This window comes from Nansenia antarctica (genome assembly GCF_963989245.1).
Source record: "Nansenia antarctica genome assembly, chromosome: 1".
NCBI lineage: Eukaryota > Metazoa > Chordata > Actinopteri > Argentiniformes > Microstomatidae > Nansenia > Nansenia antarctica.
This window is the reverse complement of record NC_137674.1, coordinates 17,522,690-17,547,689: the sequence shown is the minus strand read 5'-3', so window position 1 is coordinate 17,547,689 and position 25,000 is coordinate 17,522,690. Positions and strand designations below refer to the sequence as shown.

The 25,000-nt window shown below is 42.8% G+C and overlaps 3 protein-coding genes across 3 annotated transcripts in view; 2 read left to right on the top strand and 1 right to left on the bottom strand.

Annotated features, from left to right (window-relative positions):
• LOC308170961 (claudin-4-like) overlaps positions 1-25,000 on the top strand; it is a 233,334-nt gene that overhangs the window by 205,502 nt on the left and 2,832 nt on the right. The window lies entirely within an intron of this gene.
• On the bottom strand, positions 15,792-17,958 carry hcar1-3 (hydroxycarboxylic acid receptor 1-3). The gene is made up of 2 exons (XM_080536974.1): positions 17,746-17,958; positions 15,792-16,916 (listed from the first exon to the last, which is right to left on the bottom strand). The coding sequence occupies exon 2, from the start codon at positions 16,825-16,827 to the stop codon at positions 15,832-15,834; it is 996 nt and encodes a 331-aa protein (XP_080393100.1). The 5' UTR covers positions 16,828-16,916; positions 17,746-17,958; the 3' UTR covers positions 15,792-15,831.
• The window catches only part of LOC308175918 (transmembrane protein 229B-like), a 3,454-nt gene continuing 299 nt past the window's right edge, over positions 21,846-25,000 (top strand). The window contains exons 1-2 of the mRNA XM_080550496.1: positions 21,846-21,985; positions 24,440-25,000. The exon at positions 24,440-25,000 is cut by the window's right edge and continues 299 nt beyond it. Of these exons, the coding sequence (XP_080406622.1) occupies positions 21,889-21,985; positions 24,440-24,936 (594 nt within the window). The 5' untranslated portion in view covers positions 21,846-21,888 and the 3' untranslated portion in view covers positions 24,937-25,000. The remainder of the gene's footprint in view (positions 21,986-24,439) is intronic.

Here is a 25,000-nt window from a genome sequence, read left to right as displayed (position 1 = left end):
GGTGTTCCGAGGGGCGGGACGCTCTTCAGGAAACGTTTCCTTGATTTAAGGCGGCTTTTGGCTGGCACATTGGTCACTCAGTAGACTGTTGTTGGCGCTCTTTTTTGCTTGCTGCATTTCGTCGTATCTCTGGTGGGGCTATGCCTGCCAGGATGTACAGACGGTACTGGTTGGTGTTGATTTCAGACAGCCTGTGATAAGGCGGCAGCTAGCATTGAGGGCGGGATCCAGCTTCTTGGCATGGGCAGCTCGCTCCCATACTGGGCAGGCATACTCGGCAACTGAGTAGCAGAGAGCTAGTGCGGTTGACTTCAGAGTCTTTTAGTAACTAATCAAATACAAAGGTTCCATCTCACAAAACATAATGGAATGTAACAACTTTGACGCTCAATATCTCTGAACTACCCTAAACGGAGATAGAACCTTATCATTCTAAGCTCACGAAATGACACCTCTCACCCCAGTCACAGACTGTTTGCCCTCCTCCCACACGGGAGTCTAGGCTCCTGCCCCAGCAGGTTGGCGGACCGCTTCTTCCCTGCAGCTGTCAGGCTACTGAACTCAAGACCCCGGCGGTAGCCCCGCCCTCTCGCCCCCACACACTGCAGTCAGCCACCTTGTGGCGAGAAACGGTACAGCAGCGACTACATTCATCATTTGAAATTGGTGGCTCCCTCAAAGCCCTACGTCAGGGGTCGGCAATAGGCGGCCCGCGGGCCATTGCTGGCCCATCACCAATAATATTTGGCCCAGCAGAATATTTTGAGAATCCACTTTTTTTTTTTTTTTTTTTTTTTTTTACAATATCGGACCGACAGTCCCACATATAGCGCCTATAATGTCCGAATAGAGAATCTACCTCCACCTGAATAATGCTTATTGTACTTTTATCCATGTTGAGAGTGAATGACACAGGGACAGACAATCAGGCAGCGGGGTGCACCGAAGCGCACTGACGCTGAACCCCTCATAGTGAATCATAAGTAGGTGGACAACGTGTAGTGCTGAAATAGCCGTGTGTGGTTTGAAAAAAATAACACCAGCTCAGTAAATAATTCAAACGTAATGTTTACGTATATGTGACTGCAACACACATATGAACAGTAACAAAGCAAATTCAGTTTAATATTCTGAAAAACATTGACAACAAAATCGGTGAAAAAAAGAAAAGAAAGAAAAGTAATCCGCTTATGCGAGGGGTGGTGGTGCATAGGCCTATGCTCCTGAAACGACAGAGCAAACACGCTATTAGGGATAATAATTACAATGAGCCATTCATTCAAAATATAAAAAATACAATTAGGTTATTAAATACAATAACGACAGGCTTGGTACTCACTTAATGTGAAAAGTGGCATCTCCCATCGGTCAGTATTTGCTTGATATCTGGTTATATGGACGTCACTTTAATCCGCAGGCAGTTCTCAAGTTTTTTTTTGCATCAATCGATTCCTCTCGTGCGTCTTTATCACATTCATTGAGGAAAAGGACGACTCGCATGTATAGAAAGGGAACATTGTGAGCACGGAAGATGTGAGTCTCACAACGGCTTTGCGTTGATGAAACCAGGTAGGATGAACATTATAGTTCGCTGTCCATTCCTCTTTAAATGCCCTGTTTTCACCGTCAACTTTCCTCTTTACACCTTTGGAGAGTGACATGATGTTTCTCTTGCTAGTTAGCAGGTTAAATGTTTAGCTAACTTCACCCGGCAGGCAAACAACCAATCCAATAATAATGTGACCTTGTCTGGGAGGAGGGGGGAATCATTCAGAATGAAAGTATGTTAAATAATTATTAGAATAAGCTAGGCTGCGCTACATCGTCAGTCCACACATTTATTATTCAAAACTATGGAAAAGGGTGAAACTACGTTTCAACGTTGTTGAGAATCACAACACAAACTTGCTAGTCAAGCCAAAATACTGCAACGTAATGGATTGGACTGCTACCTAGTTAGCTACAACACTACTTTACATTGTTACCTAGTTAACTACAACACTACTTTACATTGTTACCTAGTTAACTACAACACTACTTTACATTGTTACCTAGTTAACTACAACACTACTTTACATTGTTACCTAGTTAACTACAACACTACTTTACATTGTTACCTAGTTAACTACAACACTACTTTACATTGTTACCTAGTTAACTAGAACACTACTTTACATTGTTACCTAGTTAACTACAACACTACTTTACATTGTTACCTAGTTAACTACAACACTACTTTACATTGTTATCTAGTTAACTAGAACACTACTTTACATTGTTACCTAGTTAACTACAACACTACTTTACATTGTTAGAAGGCTCACAAAACAAGCTGTGTTAGTTGACTAGCGATGTGTACATTTTTCGAAAGAAAAGTCAAAGCATTAGAACGTGTCACATTTTTTAACAATCAATTACTTATGAATGAATGAATGAATGAATGGAATGAATGAATGGTCTTTATTGTCATTGCTACAGTACAGGTACCAAACAACGAAATTTAGGAGGGGTGGCTCCCCTGGTGTTAGGAAAAAAAAAAAAAAAAATAGAAAAAAAAAAACGTTCGGGCCCGCCATCTAGTGGCTCCAAAAAAAATTGGCCCGAGGCCAAACCTAATTGCCGACCCCTGCCCTACGTGATTTTTAATCCCACGGTAATACGGTCCCACGGTTACATTTGGGGGCGGTTTAACAGTGTCAAAAATGGTATACCACCCAACCGTGGTCTGCAGCTAACACCCAAATGAGCAGCAAGCACACACACTTTACAATCATGTTGAGCAGAATACAGACGCACGGTCTTGGACTTGGACACACATGCACTCACCCCTATCAAACTTTGTCAGAGTGATGGTGGCAGTCATTTGGGTGTGCGTACGCCCATGTCCTGCCACTCATAGGGCTTTCACTACGGCAAAGAACCATTCCGGTTCGCATTCGCGTTCGGGAACCTCCGAACCTTGGTGCTGTCTGGCGAACGAGCCCGCGTTCATAGTGTAACGAACCTGTATAAGGTCCGTTAGCAGCTCCACCAAGGGAGTTAACTCTTCTGGTGTTGTGGTTAGCGCGGCCGGCGGTTATGCGGGAGATCGGGGTTCGACCCCCAGCATGGGGCGAGTTTCACTACCAGTTCCCGTTCGCTACACTGGTGTAAGAAGTGGGATGGAAGGAAGGCCATCGGAGAGCTGTGTCCACGTGAGGGACTTGACATAGTGAAGCCTGAGGGCACGCTCTCCCGAACGGTGAGGATAGTGTAACGAACCTGTATAAGGTCCGTTAGCAGCTCCACCAAGGGAGTTAACTCTCTTGGTGTTGTGGTTAGCGCGGCCGGCGGTTAAGCGGGAGATCGGGGTTCGACCCCCCGCATGGGGCGAGTTACACTACCAGTTCCCGTTCGCTACACTGGTGTCAGAAAGTTGGGATGGAAGGAAGGCCATCGGAGAGCCGTGTCCACGTGAGGGACTTGACATAGTGAAGCGTGAGGGCACGCTCTCCCGAACGGTGAGGATAGTGTAACGAACCTGTATAAGGTCCGTTAGCAGCTCCACCAAGGGAGTTAACTCTCTTGGTGTTGTGGTTAGCGCGGCCGGCGGTTATGCGGGAGATCGGGGTTCGACCCCCCGCATGGGGCGAGTTACACTACCAGTTCCCGTTCGCTACACTGGTGTCAGAAAGTTGGGATGGAAGGAAGGCCATCGGAGAGCCGTGTCCACGTGAGGGACTTGACATAGTGAAGCGTGAGGGCACGCTCTCCCGAACGGTGAGGATAGTGTAACGAACCTGTATAAGGTCCGTTAGCAGCTCCACCAAGGGAGTTAACTCTCTTGGTGTTGTGGTTAGCGCGGCCGGCGGTTATGCGGGAGATCGGGGTTCGACCCCCCGCATGGGGCGAGTTACACTACCAGTTCCCGTTCGCTACACTGGTGTCAGAAAGTTGGGATGGAAGGAAGGCCATCGGAGAGCCGTGTCCACGTGAGGGACTTGACATAGTGAAGCGTGAGGGCACGCTCTCCCGAACGGTGAGGATAGTATAACAAACCTGTATAAGGTCCGTTAGCAGCTCCACCAAGGGAGTTAACTCTCTTGTTGTTGTGGTTAGCGCGGCCAGCGGTTATGCGGGAGATCGGGGTTCGACCCCCCTCATGGGGCGAGTTACACTACCAGTTCCCGTTCGCTACACTGGTGTCAGAAAGTTGGGATGGAAGGAAGGCCATCGGAGAGCCGTGTCCACGTGAGGGACTTGACATAGTGAAGCGTGAGGGCACGCTCTCCCGAACGGTGAGGATAGTGTAACGAACCTGTATAAGGTCCGTTAGCAGCTCCACCAAGGGAGTTAACTCTCTTGGGGTTGTGGTTAGCGCGGCCGGCGGTTATGCGGGAGATCGGGGTTCGACCCCCCCGCATGGGGCGAGTTACACTACCAGTTCCCGTTCGCTACAATACCACTGTAACCAGAACCATCTGCGTCATCAACGAGGGGTGATGAAGGGGCAGGATAAACAAAAATGTCACAACTAGATGGCAGCTACTTCACTGTAAATGAGGATAATATCTTCCACTACAGTAATGAATTGATGAGTTACTTGCTTAGTTTAATGTATCGATTGTAAGTCGCTTTGGAATAATGCGTCTGCTAAATGCCAAAAATGTAAATGTAAAACTGTTTTTTAATGTAAAATATAAATGGAATTATAGAAACTGTCAAGCATCTAAAGCAATATGGAAAGTAACACTCAGATAACCATGTCTGTCTCTAGTCTACTTTACACCATTTGAAGTGTCCTGGCATATCCCCTGCTTTGGGATGTTGGGAGTTTTTTTTTTTTTCAGTCTTGTTCGCGCCCGCTGCTCTGCTCTGCCCGAGACCTCTCTCCAGGTCAGAGCCGGTCCTAATTACCTCATTAAACCACTCCAGAGATCCGCTCAGAGATGTTAGCAGCATGCTACAGAGATGCCATCCGCGGGGATTACACAGAGGATGGTTTTATGCTCTTGTTTTTTGAAAAAGGAGACATTCCCCCTCGCATGCCAGTTGAATGACGGCAGGGACGCGGGAAGGGGGGTGCTGAGGGTGCTGCAGCACCCCCTAGCGGCAGGCAGAAGGAGCTCCTCCTGCCTGAATTTAAAAAATAAAAATATTATTCAAACAATAAGTTAAAACAATATAATAACTATTGTTGCTTTTGGGAATAAAAATAAATGTGTTTTTTGTAATAAATGTACAAATGTGTTTGTTAGTTTTAATGTTAGTGATCACATGGTCATATCTTGCTAGGGAATCTCTGAGTTCTTTAGCAAAAATGCTAAATCAGCCAGAACAATTGAAGTGGAGTTGGAAGAAGATGCTGATGCAGTTGCTTGCTTCGCTTAACAACACTCCCATTAATGCTCTACTGTCGGACGTTGTTGAGAAAGAGCAACAGACGGCCAGAAACGTATTAGAACTGATATTCAGATCCATCCGATTCTTCGGCAGCGAAGGGCTTCCGTTAAGAGACAATAACAATCGACATGGAGTGCTGTCTGTAATAATGGTCAACATCATGTTTGTGGACATTGTGGGACACTGTGAGCTGAGTGGAAATTACTGTAAATTCCAACACATTGTTGGTAAAATATTTAACGTTACGTCGTTGTAGTGTGTGGGTGCGTGCGTGCTTAACTATTATTGCCCGTGCATTGGGGCCCGTCGTTATGCCACTGTGTGCGTGTGAGCGAACGAGCAATCAGCGAGAGGGAGGGAGGGAGGGAGGGAGAGAAATCGTTATAATTTTTTCCCTGGCAATTTTTTTCCCTGTAGCGTATATAGACAGCACCTCAGCACCCCCAGTCAAAATACCTTCCCGCGTGCCTGAATGACGGTGTGTATGAGTAACTCTTGAGAGGCATTTCATTACCGTTGCCATGTCCGGCTGCTGTGGATTTCCATCAAAACAATTATCATGTGAGGAGAGATACACGGCATGTTCACATTCTGTCATTCATGAGCTGCAGTCACAAGAATCAATCCCAAGATGCCTAGAGGTAATTGAGCAACTACTCACTTTTTATTTTGTACCATTTAGAATCGTCTCAGACATGCAAAGCTCTGTAAAATAGACATTAGAGTAGATTGCATAATAAGGCAGTACAGTCTATGCAGACCATTAGACCCACCGTGCTGTTCCACTTCATCATGGTACCGGTAAGTGGACTGCACTTATATAGCGCCTTATTCAAAAGCACTTTACAATGGCCTCTCATTCACGCACCAATGGCGGCAAGCTACCATGCAAGGCGCCGGCCCGCTCATTGTGAGCAATTTGGGGTTCAGTGTCTTGCCCAAGGACACCTCGACACGTGGCCAGCCAGGGATTGAATCACCGCCCTTGCCATCATTAATTCTTCTATGCCGTTGAATACGTCTGTGTCCTCCTCCAGTATGCTTTGGGAGTCACTCTCTGTTCCCCCCTTTTCCTCATTAACAGCCATCACTATTTTGACTAGGTTTAGGTCACTACATGTTCTCATTGCTGGGATCATCAGCATTGAGCTGTCCGTATGTTGACATTTTAACTGCCCTATATTCAATTCAATTCAATTCAATTCAACTTTATTCGCCATGTGCGGTGCACTAGGAACATGACTTGGTAGTCTCCATGCTGAACAAGCTAGAGTACATATAACAACAAGACGACAACACAACAATACTCGTTGTTGAGTGAATAAATATACTGTACAACTTAGTGCAAAAACATGTAAAGTGCAAAGTGCAGTAGACTACCTGAGGATCAACACTAAACACACTTCTGGAACCCAGGGGCCTCATTTATAAAAATGACTTTAACTTGCACGTAAGCACATTTTCTAAATGGACGTAAGCATTATTTATAAAACGGGTTGCGTACTTCCGTCTATAAATAACAAATATACTTGAAATTGAACGCAAGTGAATGCGCTTTGTATTTACGCCCTGTGATAGCGGGGTGCGGACACCAGTGACCAATCGGTGAATTCCCTGTCTTTACTCGTCTGAAAACGAGTTGATGGTGTTTTTTGAAGGATTTTCTGTATGCCCATCCAGATGCATTGTGTATGTCAAAATGTTGATATGGACCCATATGATCGTAAAAAAAACAACAGGGCTTATAATGCTAAATACAAAGGAATCCTGCGGAATCACAATGAATCTCGCCTTTATCACGCCTCAATTTAGGATGATTACACCGTACAATAGCCTAATGGCATATAAAGGAAGACTGAAATACAATCATAAACTTCAGTTCCCTTTAAATCTTGAATTAAACTCATTTTCTTGGCTGATAACAACATTGTTAATTTTATTACGAGCCACTTTCACTTCGCATGAATTACAGTAGGCATTAACGTGTTCGAGTGCGGCTCACATGGCTGTAATAACTCTGCATAACCAGTAGGTAACGTGCATACGTCAAGTCAAGACCTGACGTAGAGCTACGATCGTTTCCACGGTCAAATTGACTCACGTTGAAATTGTATTAATCCCTACTTTGACGTGGTTTTCTACGTATGCCACGGGTAAGATCAAATTTGATCCAAAGTACTTTCTATAAATGAGGCCCCTGGTTTGATTGAATGTCACCAGTTAGAATTGGTGAGACTATGTGCTGCTGGTCCCAGTGCAATGTTTTTGAACAGTGCGTGGAACATGTTTGTTGGAATGCTATTTAGTCTAGTAGGAGAAATAGGTTCCCATGTACCCGAATGACATTATTTCGTAACCTGTTTTTTTAAGACCCTAATGGTGTCTTGTTAAGATTTCTTCATGTTGCCAAGGTCAACTAATGTCCCATGGGGTTCGTTTGGCAGCCATCTTGAATTGATGTCCACGCGATTGGTGAAAAACACAGATTTTCATAACTAATTGGCCTGTGCCCCAGTGTCCAATTTGAACTGGACTTTTTGTGGAGGTGTGCCAATTCCTACCTCTACATAAGCCTGCTCATTGGTATTGCCATTGTTCTCTATTGTGATGCGATCTCTGTAGAGCTCTGTCTGCTCTTCATCTGTGAGTTCTCTCTAACAGTGTGTACTGTGCTATGGTAATGTTGTCTTTGTTGGGAAGTTTGATTTGCATGCTCTTGCAAACTGATAGTTTTTTTTTTTTTGCATTCCATGCATTTCCACTTGGCTGGGCAAGCAACTTTGGCACAATAGCCGTGTTTCGATAATAATTAATGTCAAGGGAATTTTAAGGGAACTTTTGAAAGTTTTCAAAAAAAATAATAAGAAAGAAAATGCGAATTAGGCGTGTTTCCATTAACTGGTTTGGAGCGAATAATCTAGGCTACGTAAAGCATAATTTCATCAGAGGACGACGCGGTATAGGCTACTTATACAGTACATATAACGTGAGGCACAAACTACTCGAATCCTCTCCCCTCCTCTCGTTAACTCTCCTCTTCTCTCCCCTCCTCCTCTCTGCCATCCTTCCTATCTGTAAACATACAGCTGTCTCCCTAAACTGGGAATAAAAACAACTGGCTCCCTAAACCGGGAATAGGAACATCAAAACCATGTTGTCTAGTGACACTGCAGCAGAACAAGTGGCATTATACACAGTGGCGGGCGGTGCATTTCACACCTAGGCCTTCAGTGATGTCCTACCTGAATTATTCCACCTCTTAATACCATCATTATGACGCCATGGCTCTAGAAACTATACATTTAGACAGAAACGCAGTATAACCGGGCGTTGCCATTGTTATTATAGCGGCACCTTGTCTGGGTGTATTCAATTCATTGCATGAAAACGAAAGCGTCAGTTATTTCCCGAACTTTGCGGTCTGTCGATCTCGATAGGAGAACCGTTTCGAGGTTCCATTTAAGGATGGTTATCTTCCTCGTGTTCATACGGTCACGGGGGTGTGTCGTTTTCCATGGTAGCAGCCCGGGAAGTGGTTAGAAGATCGCATTGAAGCCCCACTTACTCACACAACTGAGCCAGGCAACACAACACACATATCTATGGACCCCAGGGTCGCTCCGTATGTCTACATCTCTTGCAGAAAACATTAAATGCTTTGTACTCACCAAAACAACTGATTATTTGAACACAAAATCCATCCTCCTTTCTTTCCTCAAGAAGACTTCAATGTCTCTGTTGTACAGTTGATCAGTTCCACCAATAAGTCATTTTCTACATGGATAGCGTCGCTAACGTCGGGGTCGGCCGTTCTCTTCTGATTATGTCTACTTTTCTTAGAAGGTTCTTCTTTGTTGTTATAATATCTGCCACCAAATCTACCTCTTCTCCTCCTTCAGCCATTGTGGCTGCTTGTAGGCTCCGCCTCCCAATAGTTTGTATCCAATCAAAAGACGTGCAGGTGCTGATCAGGTGCTCCGCCATCCAGCAGGCCCCTTCGTCGGATTTGCTTGGATTTGCTCGCCAACTCGAGATCTGACTACGGCACGCCACAGTTCTTTTCTCATTCACTTTAAATTACAATCTGTACTCGCGCCACTGTTGAATCTGCAGGCGGGCAGATTTCTTGGTACCCTGGCAACACATTATGGCTGAAATATGATTGGATAAAAGCTAAAGGCCAGCCCTCCAAATGTCTGGAAGCAGCGCAACCAAGAGGAAAGCTATGAAATGAAGAGAACAGACTACGGGAATAATTTAATACATATTTGTAGAAAAAATATATCAAAATTAAATGTATATTCTGATTATGTTTAGGCCAGCAGAGAAGGCCTTGCTGGCCCTGACGGCACACCACTGATTATACATATAAAACAGTAGGCATGCGGTGTCCACACAGACAGCGTGTCTGCTGCGGCTCTGAGCACTAGAACAGCTGTGCCTTTTTACCTAGTAAAAGAGCCGCCTCGGGGGTCACCCCCTCTTTAGAATATAGATCTGCTACTTACACACAACGACTACTAGTTGGCCGCTTGTAAATGAGCCTGTTTCCTACACCGAAAAACTGCTAAATAGCTTTATATTAGCTTATCCTGAAAATGTAAGGATACTGGGTGGTAGAACGCACATATCTAGGACAAGTCATGAAAGGAGGGTCCTGAAATTTGATTGAGTGCAAAGATATAACATGTTTTTTTACTCACAGCGGTCAAATGACCCCTCATGGGTGATTAAGTGTTGTCACACAGACAGCTGCTGCGGCTCTTAGGCGTGTGGTGTCACACAGACAGCTGCTGCGGCTCTAAGGCGTGTGGTGTCAGACAGACAGCGTGTCTGCTGTGGCTCTTACACCGAAAACCCACCACCGACCTCACCTTACCTTACCTCACCTCACCTTACCTTACCTTACCTTACCTTACCTTACCTTACCTTACCTTACCTTACCTTACCTTACCTTACCTTACCTTACCTTACCTTACCTTACCTTACCTTACCTTACCTTACCTTACCTTACCTTACCTTACCTTACCTTACCTTACCTTACCTTACCTTACCTTACCTTACCTTACCTTACCTTACCTTACCTTACCTTACCTTACCTTACCTTACCTTACCTTACCTTACCTTACCTTACCTTACCTTACCTTACCTTACCTTACCTTACCTTACCTTACCTTACCTTACCTTACCTTACCTTACCTTACCTTACCTTACCTTACCTTACCTTACCTTACCTTACCTTACCTTACCTTACCTTACCTTACCTTACCTTACCTTACCTTACCTTACCTGTGCATGGCGGAACTTTTGCTGGACTTTTTGCTGCGTCGTCCTCACTGGGCGCGTTTCTGCTGTGTCTCCCTACCTCAGCAGCGCGTCTCAAATAGCGTGGTGTTGTCTGTTCTACAGGTTTTGTGTTCTACAGGTTTTCAGAGGTGTGCTTATCGAGAACTATTGATGCTAGATGAACGCACCAAGATGACGATACATAGATACGAGTACCTCGTCTTTTAGAGTCCAAGTGGGCACATAGACAGGGAGACTCAGAGAGAAGCAGAGAGTGGTGCTTTAATGTTTTAATATTTTGCAATCCTGCCAACAACATGTCATTTCACACGACACAATGTCGCCATGGCAAGAGAGAGTGAGAAATCACTGGGAAAATACTGCAGTTCACCTGATGTTAACATAATATAATTATAGTCTACGTGGGGGTTGCTGCTTTGGAACAGATAGCGGAAGTGTTGATTTAAAAAAAAAAAAAAAATAGACATATTTACAGATGTAGACATTGAAACTGTAGTCTATGTTGCTGGTAGATCATTTTCATGTCGGCCTCGCGCTGAAAAACACACGTTGAATAGGCGAGCCTTCTATTCTCTAGCGAGTGAGCAGCAGCAGTCAGCGTGGCAGGTGGGGCTGCTACAACCTGCTAGAAAGGGCGCCTAAATGAGACTCACATGCAACGCGTAGGTAAGGTCGACGCTTGCAGTGGAATTTGTCCCTTAGGCATGCGGTGTCACACAGACAGTGTGTCCGCTGATGCTGCACTGCTACTGCCAGCTCTATCTTGCTACATTGAGTTGCCTTTGATAATGGCCAATAATATCATATACATCAATAATGCTTAATTTCATTTGACTATAGATGTCATTTATATTTAGTTTAGACAGAGAACATGGATATTGTATCTGGCATGCATGCACATTAACAATGTCCAGTAAGAAAATATATTGAGCTTTTCTATCATCAAGTCACATGGTCTGCACAGTGCCTTATCATTTGTACAGACACTCCTCAACACTGTGTGAATAGTTCATTAATGAATAAATGAAGCCTAATTTAATGTTCAATATTCTCTCAATTCAATATCCATATGAGTTGTCTTGGCCGAAATTGTCGGTGTCATCCTGCCTGGAATTGCCTTCGATTGGGATAAAAAAAAAATATTACCAAAGAATAGGCAGTGTAGGCTATATACAGCATGTCATGCATTTCTGTATGCGTTTGTAAACAGTAAGAACATTGTAATGAAAAGAGGACTGTTTAGCACAGATACTATAGCACAAGCGGTCTCGAATGCATTTCTAAGATGATTAGCCTCCTAATTTTTTACTATTGCATGAACAAATTTGGTGTGACCAAATCAAAATAATAGCACAACTGCGCAATCCATAACAGATATGAACAATAGATAACCACCTGCCCCCAGTTTGGCACAGGTACCACAAAAAAGTCAAAATGAATTTTTCTATTAAATGAACACAAAATATAAAACATTGCAAACTGGAAGGTATGAGGGATTTAACATATACACAAATCATGAGGGAAAAAAGGCACTGTATGATATTGCATTGTTATGGAAATCGAATGTGGGCTAATTAAAAATAGAATGTGGACTTTCTTTCAGCTCGATACTCTTATTTCCCTCACATTTCACACATAACCACTGATCATTAGTGAGCATACCGCCAGGCTTGTTACTCAACGGTTTCATCAGGACAAACTTTGTGGTGTTGGAAGCCATGCCTTAATCTATGGTAACGTCATGGACACACAAACTGTTATGATAGTCATACGCTGTCGTAGATTTGTTTATGACAACAGTGGTACTTTGAGACCTCGTTTTTGAACAGAGGGCAGACTCTACCACAATCTATCACAAAATAAACACATAAAACCTTGTTTTCTTGTCTGAATCTTTGGATTTGTATAATGTAGAAAAGCAATAAGGCCCTTGAGGCCGTGATTTATCGTCAAGGTTTGCCGGCGCTCCTTAATGTGGTGCCTAACAACTACCCCCCCCCCCCAGTGACACTATTGAGGATAAATGGCTCTCTCTCTGGCATTACTGCTTAATTAACTTCCATTCCATGATTCCTCTGTCTGATCGGCAGCTAGTCACACTCATTAAGTCACAACAGCCAGCCTTTCTACAGCAGGGCTTATGTTGTGCTTGTCAAGTCCAATTGCTTTTCCAGTCACTCCAGGTGCTAACTCTGGGCCTAACTTAGTGCTTTAGCCTCCTCTACACCCTGGTCCTCCTGAGGCCAAATCACCTTTCTTCCACATCGCATCACAGACAAACTGTCTTGTTCACTACAGCATCAGGCTTTGAAGCAGCAGGCTTGGAGCACTAGCTGGCCTCGAGTAAGCTTTGTCACGCACTGGCAGGGCTGTCAAAAAGCACTAATACTATACTGTATATAGTCCCCCATATGAGTTGACTCTGGGGGACTGTAGGACTAATACACTAGAGTCTCCCATATGTGGTACAGGGTTCTCATGGCCCTTGAAAGCTATTAATCAGCTATTAAATAAAGCCTTGAATATCCTGGCGTCTTTTCAAACTTTTCAATTTGGAACACACTTTTTTTTTTAAGCTTTATTTATATAGCACCTTTCATACAAGAAATGCAGCTCAAAGTGCTTTACAACAGGAATAAGAACATAAAGTGAATATAAAAACATATACAAGCATAGAATGAATATAAAAGCAGGGGAAAACAGTCAAAAGAAAAGGTAAAGATTTACATTTCTTACACACTATGTGCTTTGCGTGAGTTTAGAATTATAAGGTTCTATCTCCGTCTAGGGTAGTTCAGAGATATTGAGCGTCAAAGTTTTTACATTCCATTACGTTTTGTGAGATGGAACCTTTGTATTTTACTAACTCAAAATGTCAACATTTTTAAAATAACACCACACATCAATAAACACCCAATGGATCAGATTATGTAAAAAACTCAATTTTGACTAAAATTGAGATAGAACCATATAATTCCAACGTCACGATTGTTTTAGCGCCCCTTGTGAGAGGAGGCACGCCAATATAGGACCTCCACCGGACTGCAGTCCTGCAGTGGACGCTACCCTACTCGCAATGACCTACACTTCTCACTCGGTTCGCATGGAATCTCAACCTCCAGGACACTTGTAGATGTTCAGTAGTACCACAGAAAGCCCTAAATGCCATCTCATTATCCTGCTAAGTATTCTTAACCCTTGTGTGATGTTCGGGTCAACCGGACCCGTTTTAAATGTTTACTTAAAGAGAAATGGTACAAGAATACATTTTATCAATCTGAAACTCCATGGCCTTGGCTTATTTTCTATGAAAAACATGTAAAAGCTTTTTTTTTTTTTTTTACACATCCTACAATACCCCAACACATTTATGTCCTTCATAAGATGTTCGGGTCATTTAGGCCCGGATGCACAGAGACACACAGAAACATACACACACTCACACTGACACTCACTCACTCACTCACACACCTCTGCTCTGGCTTTCCCGCGCCAAGAAGCCGTCTGCTCTCACACTTTTTACCCTTTGAAGTGCAACATTGTAAACATTTTTACATTTTCTAACACTGTACAGAACGTATGCAACAACTGCAAAAAGTACATTTGAGGTACACACACTGTCACATTCTGTGGTTCATGTGTTGTGTAGACAGGCATACCCATGCACACACAATTGTAGCCAGTGTTATTTCAGAATTATTTGGGATTTTTCAGACATAATACTGTATTTTGACAGTGACAGTGAAAACAGTGTACATTCCGTTCGTGTTTTGTGATTCTGCATTTGCAGACATTTTTGAGAGATATATTTCATAGCTATTGGCAAAAACAATCTTAGTTTGGTTCTTTCATTTCTATTCTTGTTCATCACCTATATTTTCTTTACAGCTTTGATTATAATTAGATAAATGTGAAAGTCAATTGACAATATAAATTCAAAATAATAAACAGCAATGAAAACATTGTTTCATTAACATTTTTCCTAGATAAGTATGATTTATGACACCCAGGTCTTTATTATAGTGGATTTTGCATTTTCAAAGTTAGGGGCATCATGTGCATAAAAATGCTTCTACTCATCATGCTGTCGTTCGGTCCCACCTATTCCCAGGGTCCCTGACACTTTGTGGGTTGTTACTAAGCATCATCTGCTCCAGCCTCTCCAAAGGGCAGCCCCCTAGATCCACCAGAATAAAAGATATGCACTTTTGAATGTGAACACAGTACCTATTGTGCATTATTGGGTACAGTACCTGTTTGTGCCCACAGGAGGCGCCCTTTAATGAGTATACCCCCTTGTACGGGTCACCCTTGGGACTAGGAGCACCGTGTCAAGACAAGTGCTTTTAAAACCCCAATGATGTCCCGGGTCAACTGGACCCGAACAGTACGAAAGGGTCCAAAAAGTGAACATCACACAAGGGTTAAACATATTGGGCACAGTCCATTCGGTGATGTTGTTGCTAAAATGTGACTGCCTAAGACATCAAATTTGGTTTTACAAGTCCATCATTTTTAGATATATACATATATACAGTACACAGTAAAATCCCAGGCATGACTAACATGTATATATTGAGTTAGGTGAACTTGAACATTTCCAAAAGTGTAAAAATCTCATGGGAAGTGGAATGTACTTGTGTTTTTAAGTTAAGTTAACAAATTACCAACTTACATGTAAGTAAATGTAACATGTTGCTTTTGAGTGAAAATAGCTCTGTTGTATTTCGTACTCCTACCAAAACAATGTTGTAAATTGAGCATTATTTTGCTAGTAGTTCCAACTTAAAATAAATTACAGTAAAAATAAATTACAACTACGCTCAGTACGTTCAACTTTTTTCTTATTTTTTCTTACATTTCTTACTGAAATAATGCAACATAAAGAACAGTAGTTCATAATTACCCACAAATCCACAAATATGCTCCCTTCTATTGGAAGGGAATTGTGGGTAATTGTGAGTTTTTGTTCTTTCTGTTGCATTAGCTCACTAACTAATGTACCTGTGATGTTGGTTCTTGTTTGATTAGAACTGGATTACATCTGCACTTATGTCCATGGTGGTTTATGGTGGTTTACACTATAGGTGTGGGAGCCCTTGAGGTGTTTCCAGCCTTTGAAGATATGGGCTTCTCTTTTCATCACCCATCGCTGGCCATGCTGCCCCGCCGGCTCAGCCTCATGTCCACCACGCCCAGCTTGTTGATGGAGCTCTTCAGCACGTTGCGGAACAAGGAGCTAGAGAAGCAGTAGATGACCGGGTCCAGGGCGCTGTTCAGGTAGGTGAACCCGATGGACAGGCTGAAGAGCTGGGCGGACATGTTGTAGGCCTTACACCTATCGGGTCGGTTTCCGATGAGCAACGTAGCCAGGCCGGTGGCGATGCCGGGCATGAAGCAGACGACAAACACGGCTACGATCACCCCCACCGTCCGGATGGCCCTGCGGACCCTCTGCTCCTTGTCCATCTGCCGGTGGCGTAGGATGCAGGTGATCCTAGCCGAGCAGAAGAGCAGGAGCAACAGCGGTATGAAGAACTCTCCCACATAGACCAGGTAGTGAACCTTGACCCCTGCGGGGACGGTCTTGTACGTGCCGAAGCTGCGACACAGGAGGTAGTCTTTGTACGGACGCAGAAGGTTTGTGAGCAACAAGGGGAACCGCAGTGCGATCACCGCCATCCAGATACCTCCCGCCACCAACTTGGCCTGAGCCGACGTCATGCGGTTGATGCGGTTGTGCGGGTGGACCACCTTAAAGTAGCGGTCGAAGGCCACTGCGGTCATGAAGGCGATGCTGGCTGAGCGGTTCACTGCCAGCATGAAGAGGTTGATTCGGCACCAGGCGCCACCGAACACCCAGTGCTCCCCACGGAGGAGGTTGTCGATGCGGAAGGGCAGGCAGATGAGCAACAGGAAGTCAGCCACCACCAGGTTGAAGAGGAACAGGGTGTTGGCTCTCCAGGCTCTGATACGACAGCAGAAGATCCACAGAGCCACAACGTTGCCCGGTATGCCCAGTAGAAGCTCAATGATCAGTACAGGAGGCAGAACTGTGGCTACCAGGTTCTGGGTGTTTATACAGGAGGTTTTATTGAGCACTGTAGTCATTTCATCCATTTCATCCATTTCGTCCATTGCAACAGTATGTTCTCTTCTGGGAAATGTGGATGGTGTTTACATATACGTCTGCTGTTTCCTCTTTTCAACACATCCTAGGGGGAGATCTGTACAAAAGGCAAACGTGAGAGAAACATTACGTCCAATTTAAATCTTTCAAGACATTCAGATGGGCAATTGGATTTTCTACAAATGTATTTTCTGTTCAGTGTACCGCTTTCTCAAGTAGTGTATCTATTGTAATCCTGTTCTGGTCAGTGGTGCAGTAAGACCTCTTTAAGATTACAGGTTTATACAGTTTATACAGTATTACGTTTTTCTATCCATGTTTGTTGTCAACATATTACATAGCTGGCAGAAAAAGTTCTCTTTCGTACCCCGATGACGGTTAGTGGAGGGCGATGGTGGCCAAAACCCCCCCCCAAAAAACATATTTTATTAAACAGAGCTGCTCAAATGTGCCAGCAGCTGTTGAAACCAACAATTTGTTGAGACTTTTATTCTGAAAATGTTAAATGTTGAAAATCAATGACACACTCGCTAGTCAAGCCAAAACATTGTAATGCAATGGATTTGGTGAGTAATCCCCACTACTCCACACTAACTAGGTTAATAATTACTCACCGAATCCATTGCATTGCAATGTTTTGGCTCGACTAGCGAGCGTGTCGTTGATTTTCAACAATGCCGAAATGCATTTCTATATTTCTGAATAAAAGTCTGAACGGTCCGTCGGTTGGCGATTTGTTCCTAGTTTCACCAGCTGCTGTCACAAATAACACTTTGATGGGAAATACATGCTGAAATATCGCTGAGAATAAATAAAAAAACACTTTAGAATCAATGGTATTCTTCTTATGTGGCGTCCCTCTCCTGATGTGTCAGAACTACTGTATTCATATAACAAAGGTTTCAAGAAAGTTTTTCATTACTCACCAATCAAGATTTTCGTCTGGCTTGAGGGAGAGATTGAGTAGGTCTACACCAGTCAGTTTCAGACAGTTACTTGTAATGCTGACTTCCTCTGAGCCTTGATCTGAGACAAGATGATGACATCACTATTCATTTTGAGCCAGCTCTGGCAGTTGGCAGTCACAAGCAGTCACTCACTGGTGTCGTTGAGATGGTAAAATCACTCCTCAAGTTCAAATACTCCCACCTTCGCTGTTGAATTGCTAGCTTTTCAATAGCGTAGCTGGTTAACATCGGGTATTAGAGGAGACTGTCGTGTGTGTTGGTAGACCAGAGGTCACAACATCGAGGCTCGGTCAGAGCAAGTCAACTGTTTGTACCAACTTGACGTGTTTCACTGGCCCCTTAGTATCCATTCACCATGACTACACAGTGGGGTCTGTGTAGAATGTCAAAAACATTAACCTTTTGAGTGGAATTTACCTGCAGATGTATAGAATTGTTTTGATAATAGCATACTTCACTTGCTTATATTAAGTTTCAAGTAGTAGTTTCAATAGTTAAAGAGACGAGTGGGTCAAATTAGACAAGTGACAATAGTTGTAAGAGACAAATAAGACAAGAGACAAATAAGACACGAGACAAACTGAGTCATACAAAAGTGTCTGAATACTGTATGTTAGTTTCTGCTCTTTCCTCATTCCCTCTGCCTATTCTCCATCCTCTGGACTATTACTGCTATTACTATGGACTAAGGATGGTAAATGGAAAAGCACAAAGGTGTTTTTATGGGTCATTTACTGCAAATGGCCTGAGGGCAAGACTTTTGTGGGTATAAACTATTCTTGTGCGAGTTGAGATATAATAAAGATATACTTTTAGACTTCTGTGATTGTCTACTCACCTTTGATTTCTTCTAAATTAGCTTGGTGTTTTACATTGTTCTGAGTTCTGAAGAGCAACAGGAAATGGGGATAGTTTTTAGTGGAATGAACACATCGATTGTAAGTAGTACAAGCAGTGGGTCAATACTTCCTGTGTTTTGTGAAAGGAGAAACATTCTGTGAGCAAATGTCAACAGTAGTTTTCCTCCATAACGTTGAATATTTAATATTAAAATTAAACTATTTTCACAGTATCACTGTCTCACATGCACACTTGCATGCACGCACACACGCACACACACACACACACACACACACACACACACACACACACACACACACTTGCCTTGTTGGTCATTGACCCCCACACAGTGTGCATAGTTCACACACCCGGCCCTCCTCTGTCATAGCAGTGGACTCTGATCTGTTGATATCTCTCTCATTTCCCTGCTTTATTACCGGGCACACAGAACAAACAGTGAGGGCCTAATAGTGGAGCCGTCAACATCTGCTTCGCAACTCATTTATTGCATCGCTACTTGTGAACGTAACGAAACGTTGGTGTGAACGTTGGTGTGCAAAAGTCTGGGTGTGGCTGCATGTCCGTTTAGTTTAGTTTAGTTTATTAGTTTATGATGTCGTGGACAGTCCCCATTAATTAACTGTAACAACAGTAAATGGAGCAGCTTTAGCCTACATGGCTAATTTCCAGCTGTAGTCCCCGGGCCAGTTGACAATAGGCTCTCTAAAATAAAATACATTAGTTTAAAAAATTACAATTGCAGCAAACACAAACAAATGGAGCAGGACATACAAACATATCAAGCATAATTGGAGCAAGCACAAACATGCCGGGGAGACAAGACATTCAAGCACAAATGGCAGCAACATCAATACAGTACATGAGATAAGAACAGTACAAAGGGGACAAAGGAAGAGCAAATAGTCATAGCAATATACAGACATCCGTATGCTGCTCAGATAACGTCTAACAGATATTGCTGTTTCCTGTGTCTTTTGCATGAAATATTTGATGACTTCCGCCGCCTTGCTTAGAGTAACATCTTCCGCCGCCTTGCTTAGAGTAACATCTTTCATCACATGTTGTGGGTATTTCATGTGCATCATGTACAAATGTATATCATTCTTATGATAATAACTTACCAAAAACCACCAGAGACTTCGCTCTTATATGAATCATTCCAGGAGTGCCTATGACTGAATACTGAGGCCGAAGAAGAAAGAATGGACCAGGTCCGCATCTATTTGCTCAATTGAAATCATGAGCTTAGAATTATAAGGTAGTTCAGAGATATCGAGCCTCAAAGTTTTTACATTCCATTATGTTTTGTGGGAGGGAACCTTTTTGTAACTCAAAAATGTCAAACATTTTAAAAATAACACCACACAGGCATTAATAAACACCTAATGGATCAGATTATGTAAAAAACTAAATTTTGACAAAAATGGAGATAGAACCTTATAATTCTAATGTCACGAAATTTCCAGCGATATACAGCGGTCTGGTTTGTGGCGAAGGTTCAAAGCAGCCGGCCTATCTCATTATAACCATGCATACATTTAAGTCTGAGGGTAACTCATACAGTATTAAATACCATGATTTACCTGTAGATGGCAAATCATTCTTATGAAAATAACATACTTCACTTGCTTATATCAAGTTTCAAGTGTATTGTTACATCCCATTATACGAGTATAAGAGAGTCATATTATTTGACTTCAGTTTCATGACATTGCAGCAACAAGAGAAATAAAGTGGCAATAGTAAAACAGACACATGGGAGACATTTAGACACGTGACAATAGTTGTAAGAGACAAATAAGACAAGAGACAAACTGAGCAATACAAGAGTGGTAGTAATACAAGTAATAGATAGGTAGTCTGGGTACATGGTGTGTGCTTAGTGAGAAATACAGGGCTCCCACGGGTCCTTGAAATCCTTGAAAGTTTGTGAATTTGGGAAAAAGAAATCAAGGTCTTAAAAGTTTTTGAAAATAGACATAGTCATTGAAAGTGCTTGAATTGATTTTCTTTTTTCTTTTTTACTATATTGCTGTGGTAGAGAATGCAAGAGACCATCTAGTGTTCACACATTCAAGCCTCTCTTTTTAATTGTTGTCTGTGAGCGGATAGTTCCTATTATATAAATTCTCATCTAGATCTGTCTCAAACTATGCTGTGTTGGGTGCTTGAATATGAGGGAATTGAGTCTTGAAAGTCCTTGAAAGGTGCTTGAATTTGATGTTTCAGAAGGTGTGGGAACCCTGTAAATAGTCACTTGCCCTCAGTAGCTTGTATATGACAAAGATACCACTTTTACATGATATTCTTAGACAAACTATGCAGCAGTAAGCATGTAGTTTGGCACTTGGACCACAATTATTAATCATAGATTGTGTAACTCAATAATGAGTTGTCTAGACTCAATATATGACACAATTCACAATTCATAATTGCCATCTGGATTCTCGAACAATCATACCCAATCCCATGCATGAAGCAAGTTCTTAAGGTGAGGAACTCACCATGTAAACAGTAATCACAGACCTGTAACAAGTGTACTAGTAACTAGTGCTACCATAACTAGTACTTATCCCACTAGATGAATGCCAATACAATGTTGAAATGTTCCAATCTATGGTAACGCTCTGTAGCTCCACGCAGACACTCCCTGTCCTTGTCCCCTGATAAGCCCCCTCCTCTGAGACACACCCATAAGACAGTTGAAGGACCTCTGTTGCACACACTCTCACTCTCACACACTCTCACTCTCACACTCTCACTCTCACACTCTCAGTTTACTAACACACAGACATACACACACTCTCTCAGTTTACTAACACACAGACATACACACACTCTCAGTTTACTAACACAGACATACACACACTCTCAGTTTACTAACACAGACATACACACACTCTCAGTTTACTAACACAGACATACACACACTCTCAGTTTACTGACACAGATATACACACACTCTCAGTTTACTAACACAGACATACACACACTCTTAGTTTACTAACACAGACATACACACACTCTCATTGTCAGTGATTGCCCAGGTGAGCGATAAAGCCCCCCCCCCCCCCCGCACCCAACCAGGACCTTGTCCTGTAGCAGAGACATCACTGTCTACCTCTGATTGCCGACTGGCTTAATGTTTAGCCAAGGATCAACACACACACACACACACACACACACACACACACACACACACACACACACATACATACATACAGACAGGAAAGAGATTAAATGCAAAGCCATTGGGATAACAGTCAGGGCTCAGGGATGAATGCAGGAACATCACATATAAGGAGCATCCAAGGCAGTAAAAGGATGAAAAAGATGGGTGAGTATGGTGTGTTGTACAATACGTATATATAGAGAGTATAGACGAGTAGGTCTGTATAGTCACAACAGTATTAGAACACACACTCCATATGTTATGACAAAATGATGCCATTTATGGAACAAATTCTGTTCAAATGAAATTGGATTGGTTATTTGCTGACTAATCATGCTGACTATGCTGGTTATAGAAGACTGCATATCTCGACAACAGTTATGAATAGCCAATAAAACATTTTTTACAACAAAACAAGAGAAGAGCATTTTCTACAGAGATTAAAAGAAACCTGTTGCTTGAGGCTTTGCTAAGCTGACGCTGTTAGCAAGCTAATCCACTTTGGAGCGCATTGCCTGACAACAGAAGCAGGACGAAAAAGGCTTAAAATCACAGATAATCCAAATAGTTAACAAGAAAATACATTGAAAGCATAGTAAGTTATTATCTCCTGTGATTTCCCTGAAAGGTACCCGATCATTATTTAGAGAGAGATTAAAGCTAGAATGTTCATGTGGTAAAAAATGACATGGATCTACCTAATACTTCAACGGGGTAACAGGTAATTTAGTTATTTATTATTCATTATTTCACTCAATGATACACACATTATTAATAATATAATCATATAATTAAATATATTATTACAACCTGATTGTTTGAGTTTGTTCAAACCACAATTCCAACTGGTAACAAGCAGTTTCCTGTCAATCAAATTTGGTTCAATTACATAAAGGCATATTGTAGCGAACTTCACCAGTTGCAGGGGAAGGAAAACATGATGCAGATGCACTTGTCTTACAATTATTTATGTGATTTTAAGCCTTTTTCTGTCTGCTTCTGTAGTCAGGCAATGTACTTGCAAAGTGGATTAGCTTGCTAAGAGCATCTGCTTAGCAAAGCATCAAGCAACAGGTTTTCTTTTAAGTGGAAAACTCTCTTTACTTGTCTTACAAGTGAAGACAGAAATCAGCTGCATCATGTTTTCCTTCCCCTTTTACTAGTTTATAAAAAGAAACTGCAGAACTGACAGAGAAGAACAATTAACACCATATAAACGGCCTATCTGTACAGGAGAAGCACACTTAACACATCACAAAGAGGCAATAAGACTCCATAAGAACAGTCATAATACCAAGGTAACATGCAAACAACATGCAAACAAGGTAACAAGCTGCAAAGCATGATGGGCCATGACACTCAAAAAGAGCAAGGCAGCACTCCTCAGACATTGTTTTATGATATTGTATGATTCCCCATGTGACTGGTTTGTTATTGCCTTATTTAAATGTAACAAAGTGAAAAGAAGAGATTGAACCAAGCATTCTTTTCAATCATACCAATAAATAAATACACCTCATATCAACCACAGGCCCTATTCACTAGAAGTCAACCCCCCCTCACACCTCTTCTGTGCATCTTGTGCCACGGTGTGCCACGGTTCCCCACCATGAGAAAGTCAAACTAGTAATAAGTTCACCAGAAAATCAGCCTGTTTAGAAGCCTTGACATCTTGGCCATTTCATATTCGAAATGAAAAAGAACTATAGGCCACAACATAGTTTATTTTATTTTAGGATTGTATGTGCCAACCTAGTATGTGACTGAAATGACCAATGCATGCTGAGCCTTTAAAATCCCCTGTATATTATTGTGTTTCAGGTTTTTGCAATGTGTGACCGTTGGGTTGGGGCTACAATATGTGTAGCATGCATACACTGTATCTTACAGTACCGGTACACATTTGTTGCAATATTCTCAACCTGAGGAAAGATAAGAAACAGGAAGGATTAGATGACGTGTGTGTTTGTGTGTGCGTAGGTGAGAAAGAGAGAGAGAGAGATTGTTAAAGTAAATAAGAAAGCGAAAATGCTGTTTCAAGTGGAAAAAGATTAAGACTATCTTGTGTTAGGAGCATACAGTATATACAGCATAAGATCAATGTGAGCATTAAACCAACGCAAGAAGAAAGACTGGTGCACCACCAGTATCAACTATACTAGTACTATCTCCCAGCAGTCTGGACAGGCCCAGTGTGAGACATGTGTACCACAGCAGTTATCTGTACCCCCAGCACTGCGTCTCCTGAAGACACCCGCTTTTCCCCTCTACTATGTCCCTAAAAACATCTATTGCCCCCCTGTTTCTCTGTTTCTCTGTTTCTCTGTTTCTCTGTTTCTCCAGTGTCTAAATATATATATATATATATATATATATATATATATATATATATATACAGTATATTTTAAAAACCTAGCTTTAGAAGAAGGTGATAGAAGAAGGTTTTTCCTTCTACCAATGGCCCCGGGCCTGAGCTGGATTACTCTTCCTGCTACGACTGGTGGATTGATGATTCACTTGCTTAGTATTCAAATGTATTGATTGTAAGTCGCTTTGGAATAAGGCGTCTGTTAAATGCCAAAAATGTAGAAAATGTAAATGTGAATCTCCCTGTTGCAGAGGCAGCCAACGATGAGGAAGCCCTGTCTGCTGCGTCAGCGCCGTCTACCCGCCTGTCACTCAACCCCCTGGCCCGCCTCTACGTCTACGCCCTGCACGGCTGCCTCTGCGAGGTGGTCTTCACCGCGCTCTGCGACTTCTGGGCGTTCCGGGACACGAGGCTGGCCGGACACAGCAGCCTCTGGGCCCTCCCCATGTACGCCCTCGCCATCTTCCTCATGGAGCGTCTGCGCGGCTGTCTGCTGGCTCGCCGGTGCCCCCTGCCGCTGCGGATGCTGACCTACACCCTGTTCATCTACCTGTGGGAGTTCAGCTGGGGCGTGGCGCTGAGCCTGTTGGGGGCGTGTCCCTGGGACTATTCGGGGTTCAGCTATAACGTGTTGGGCCTTGTGACTCTGGAGTACGCCATACCGTGGGCCGTGGCCTCGCTGATCGCCGAGCAGCACGTGATCGAGAACACTCTGAGAGTACGGCTGGACAGCGGTGGGCGTGTCTAGAGGCAGCCATGGAACACGTAGCCCATGTGTCAACCACGCTCACCTCCACCTCATCATACCAGTG

Bases quoted from the DNA above. Each gene is read 5' to 3' on its own strand.
- hcar1-3 (XM_080536974.1), bottom strand. From the start codon at position 16,827: ATGGACGAAATGGATGAAATGGATGAAATGACTACAGTGCTCAATAAA.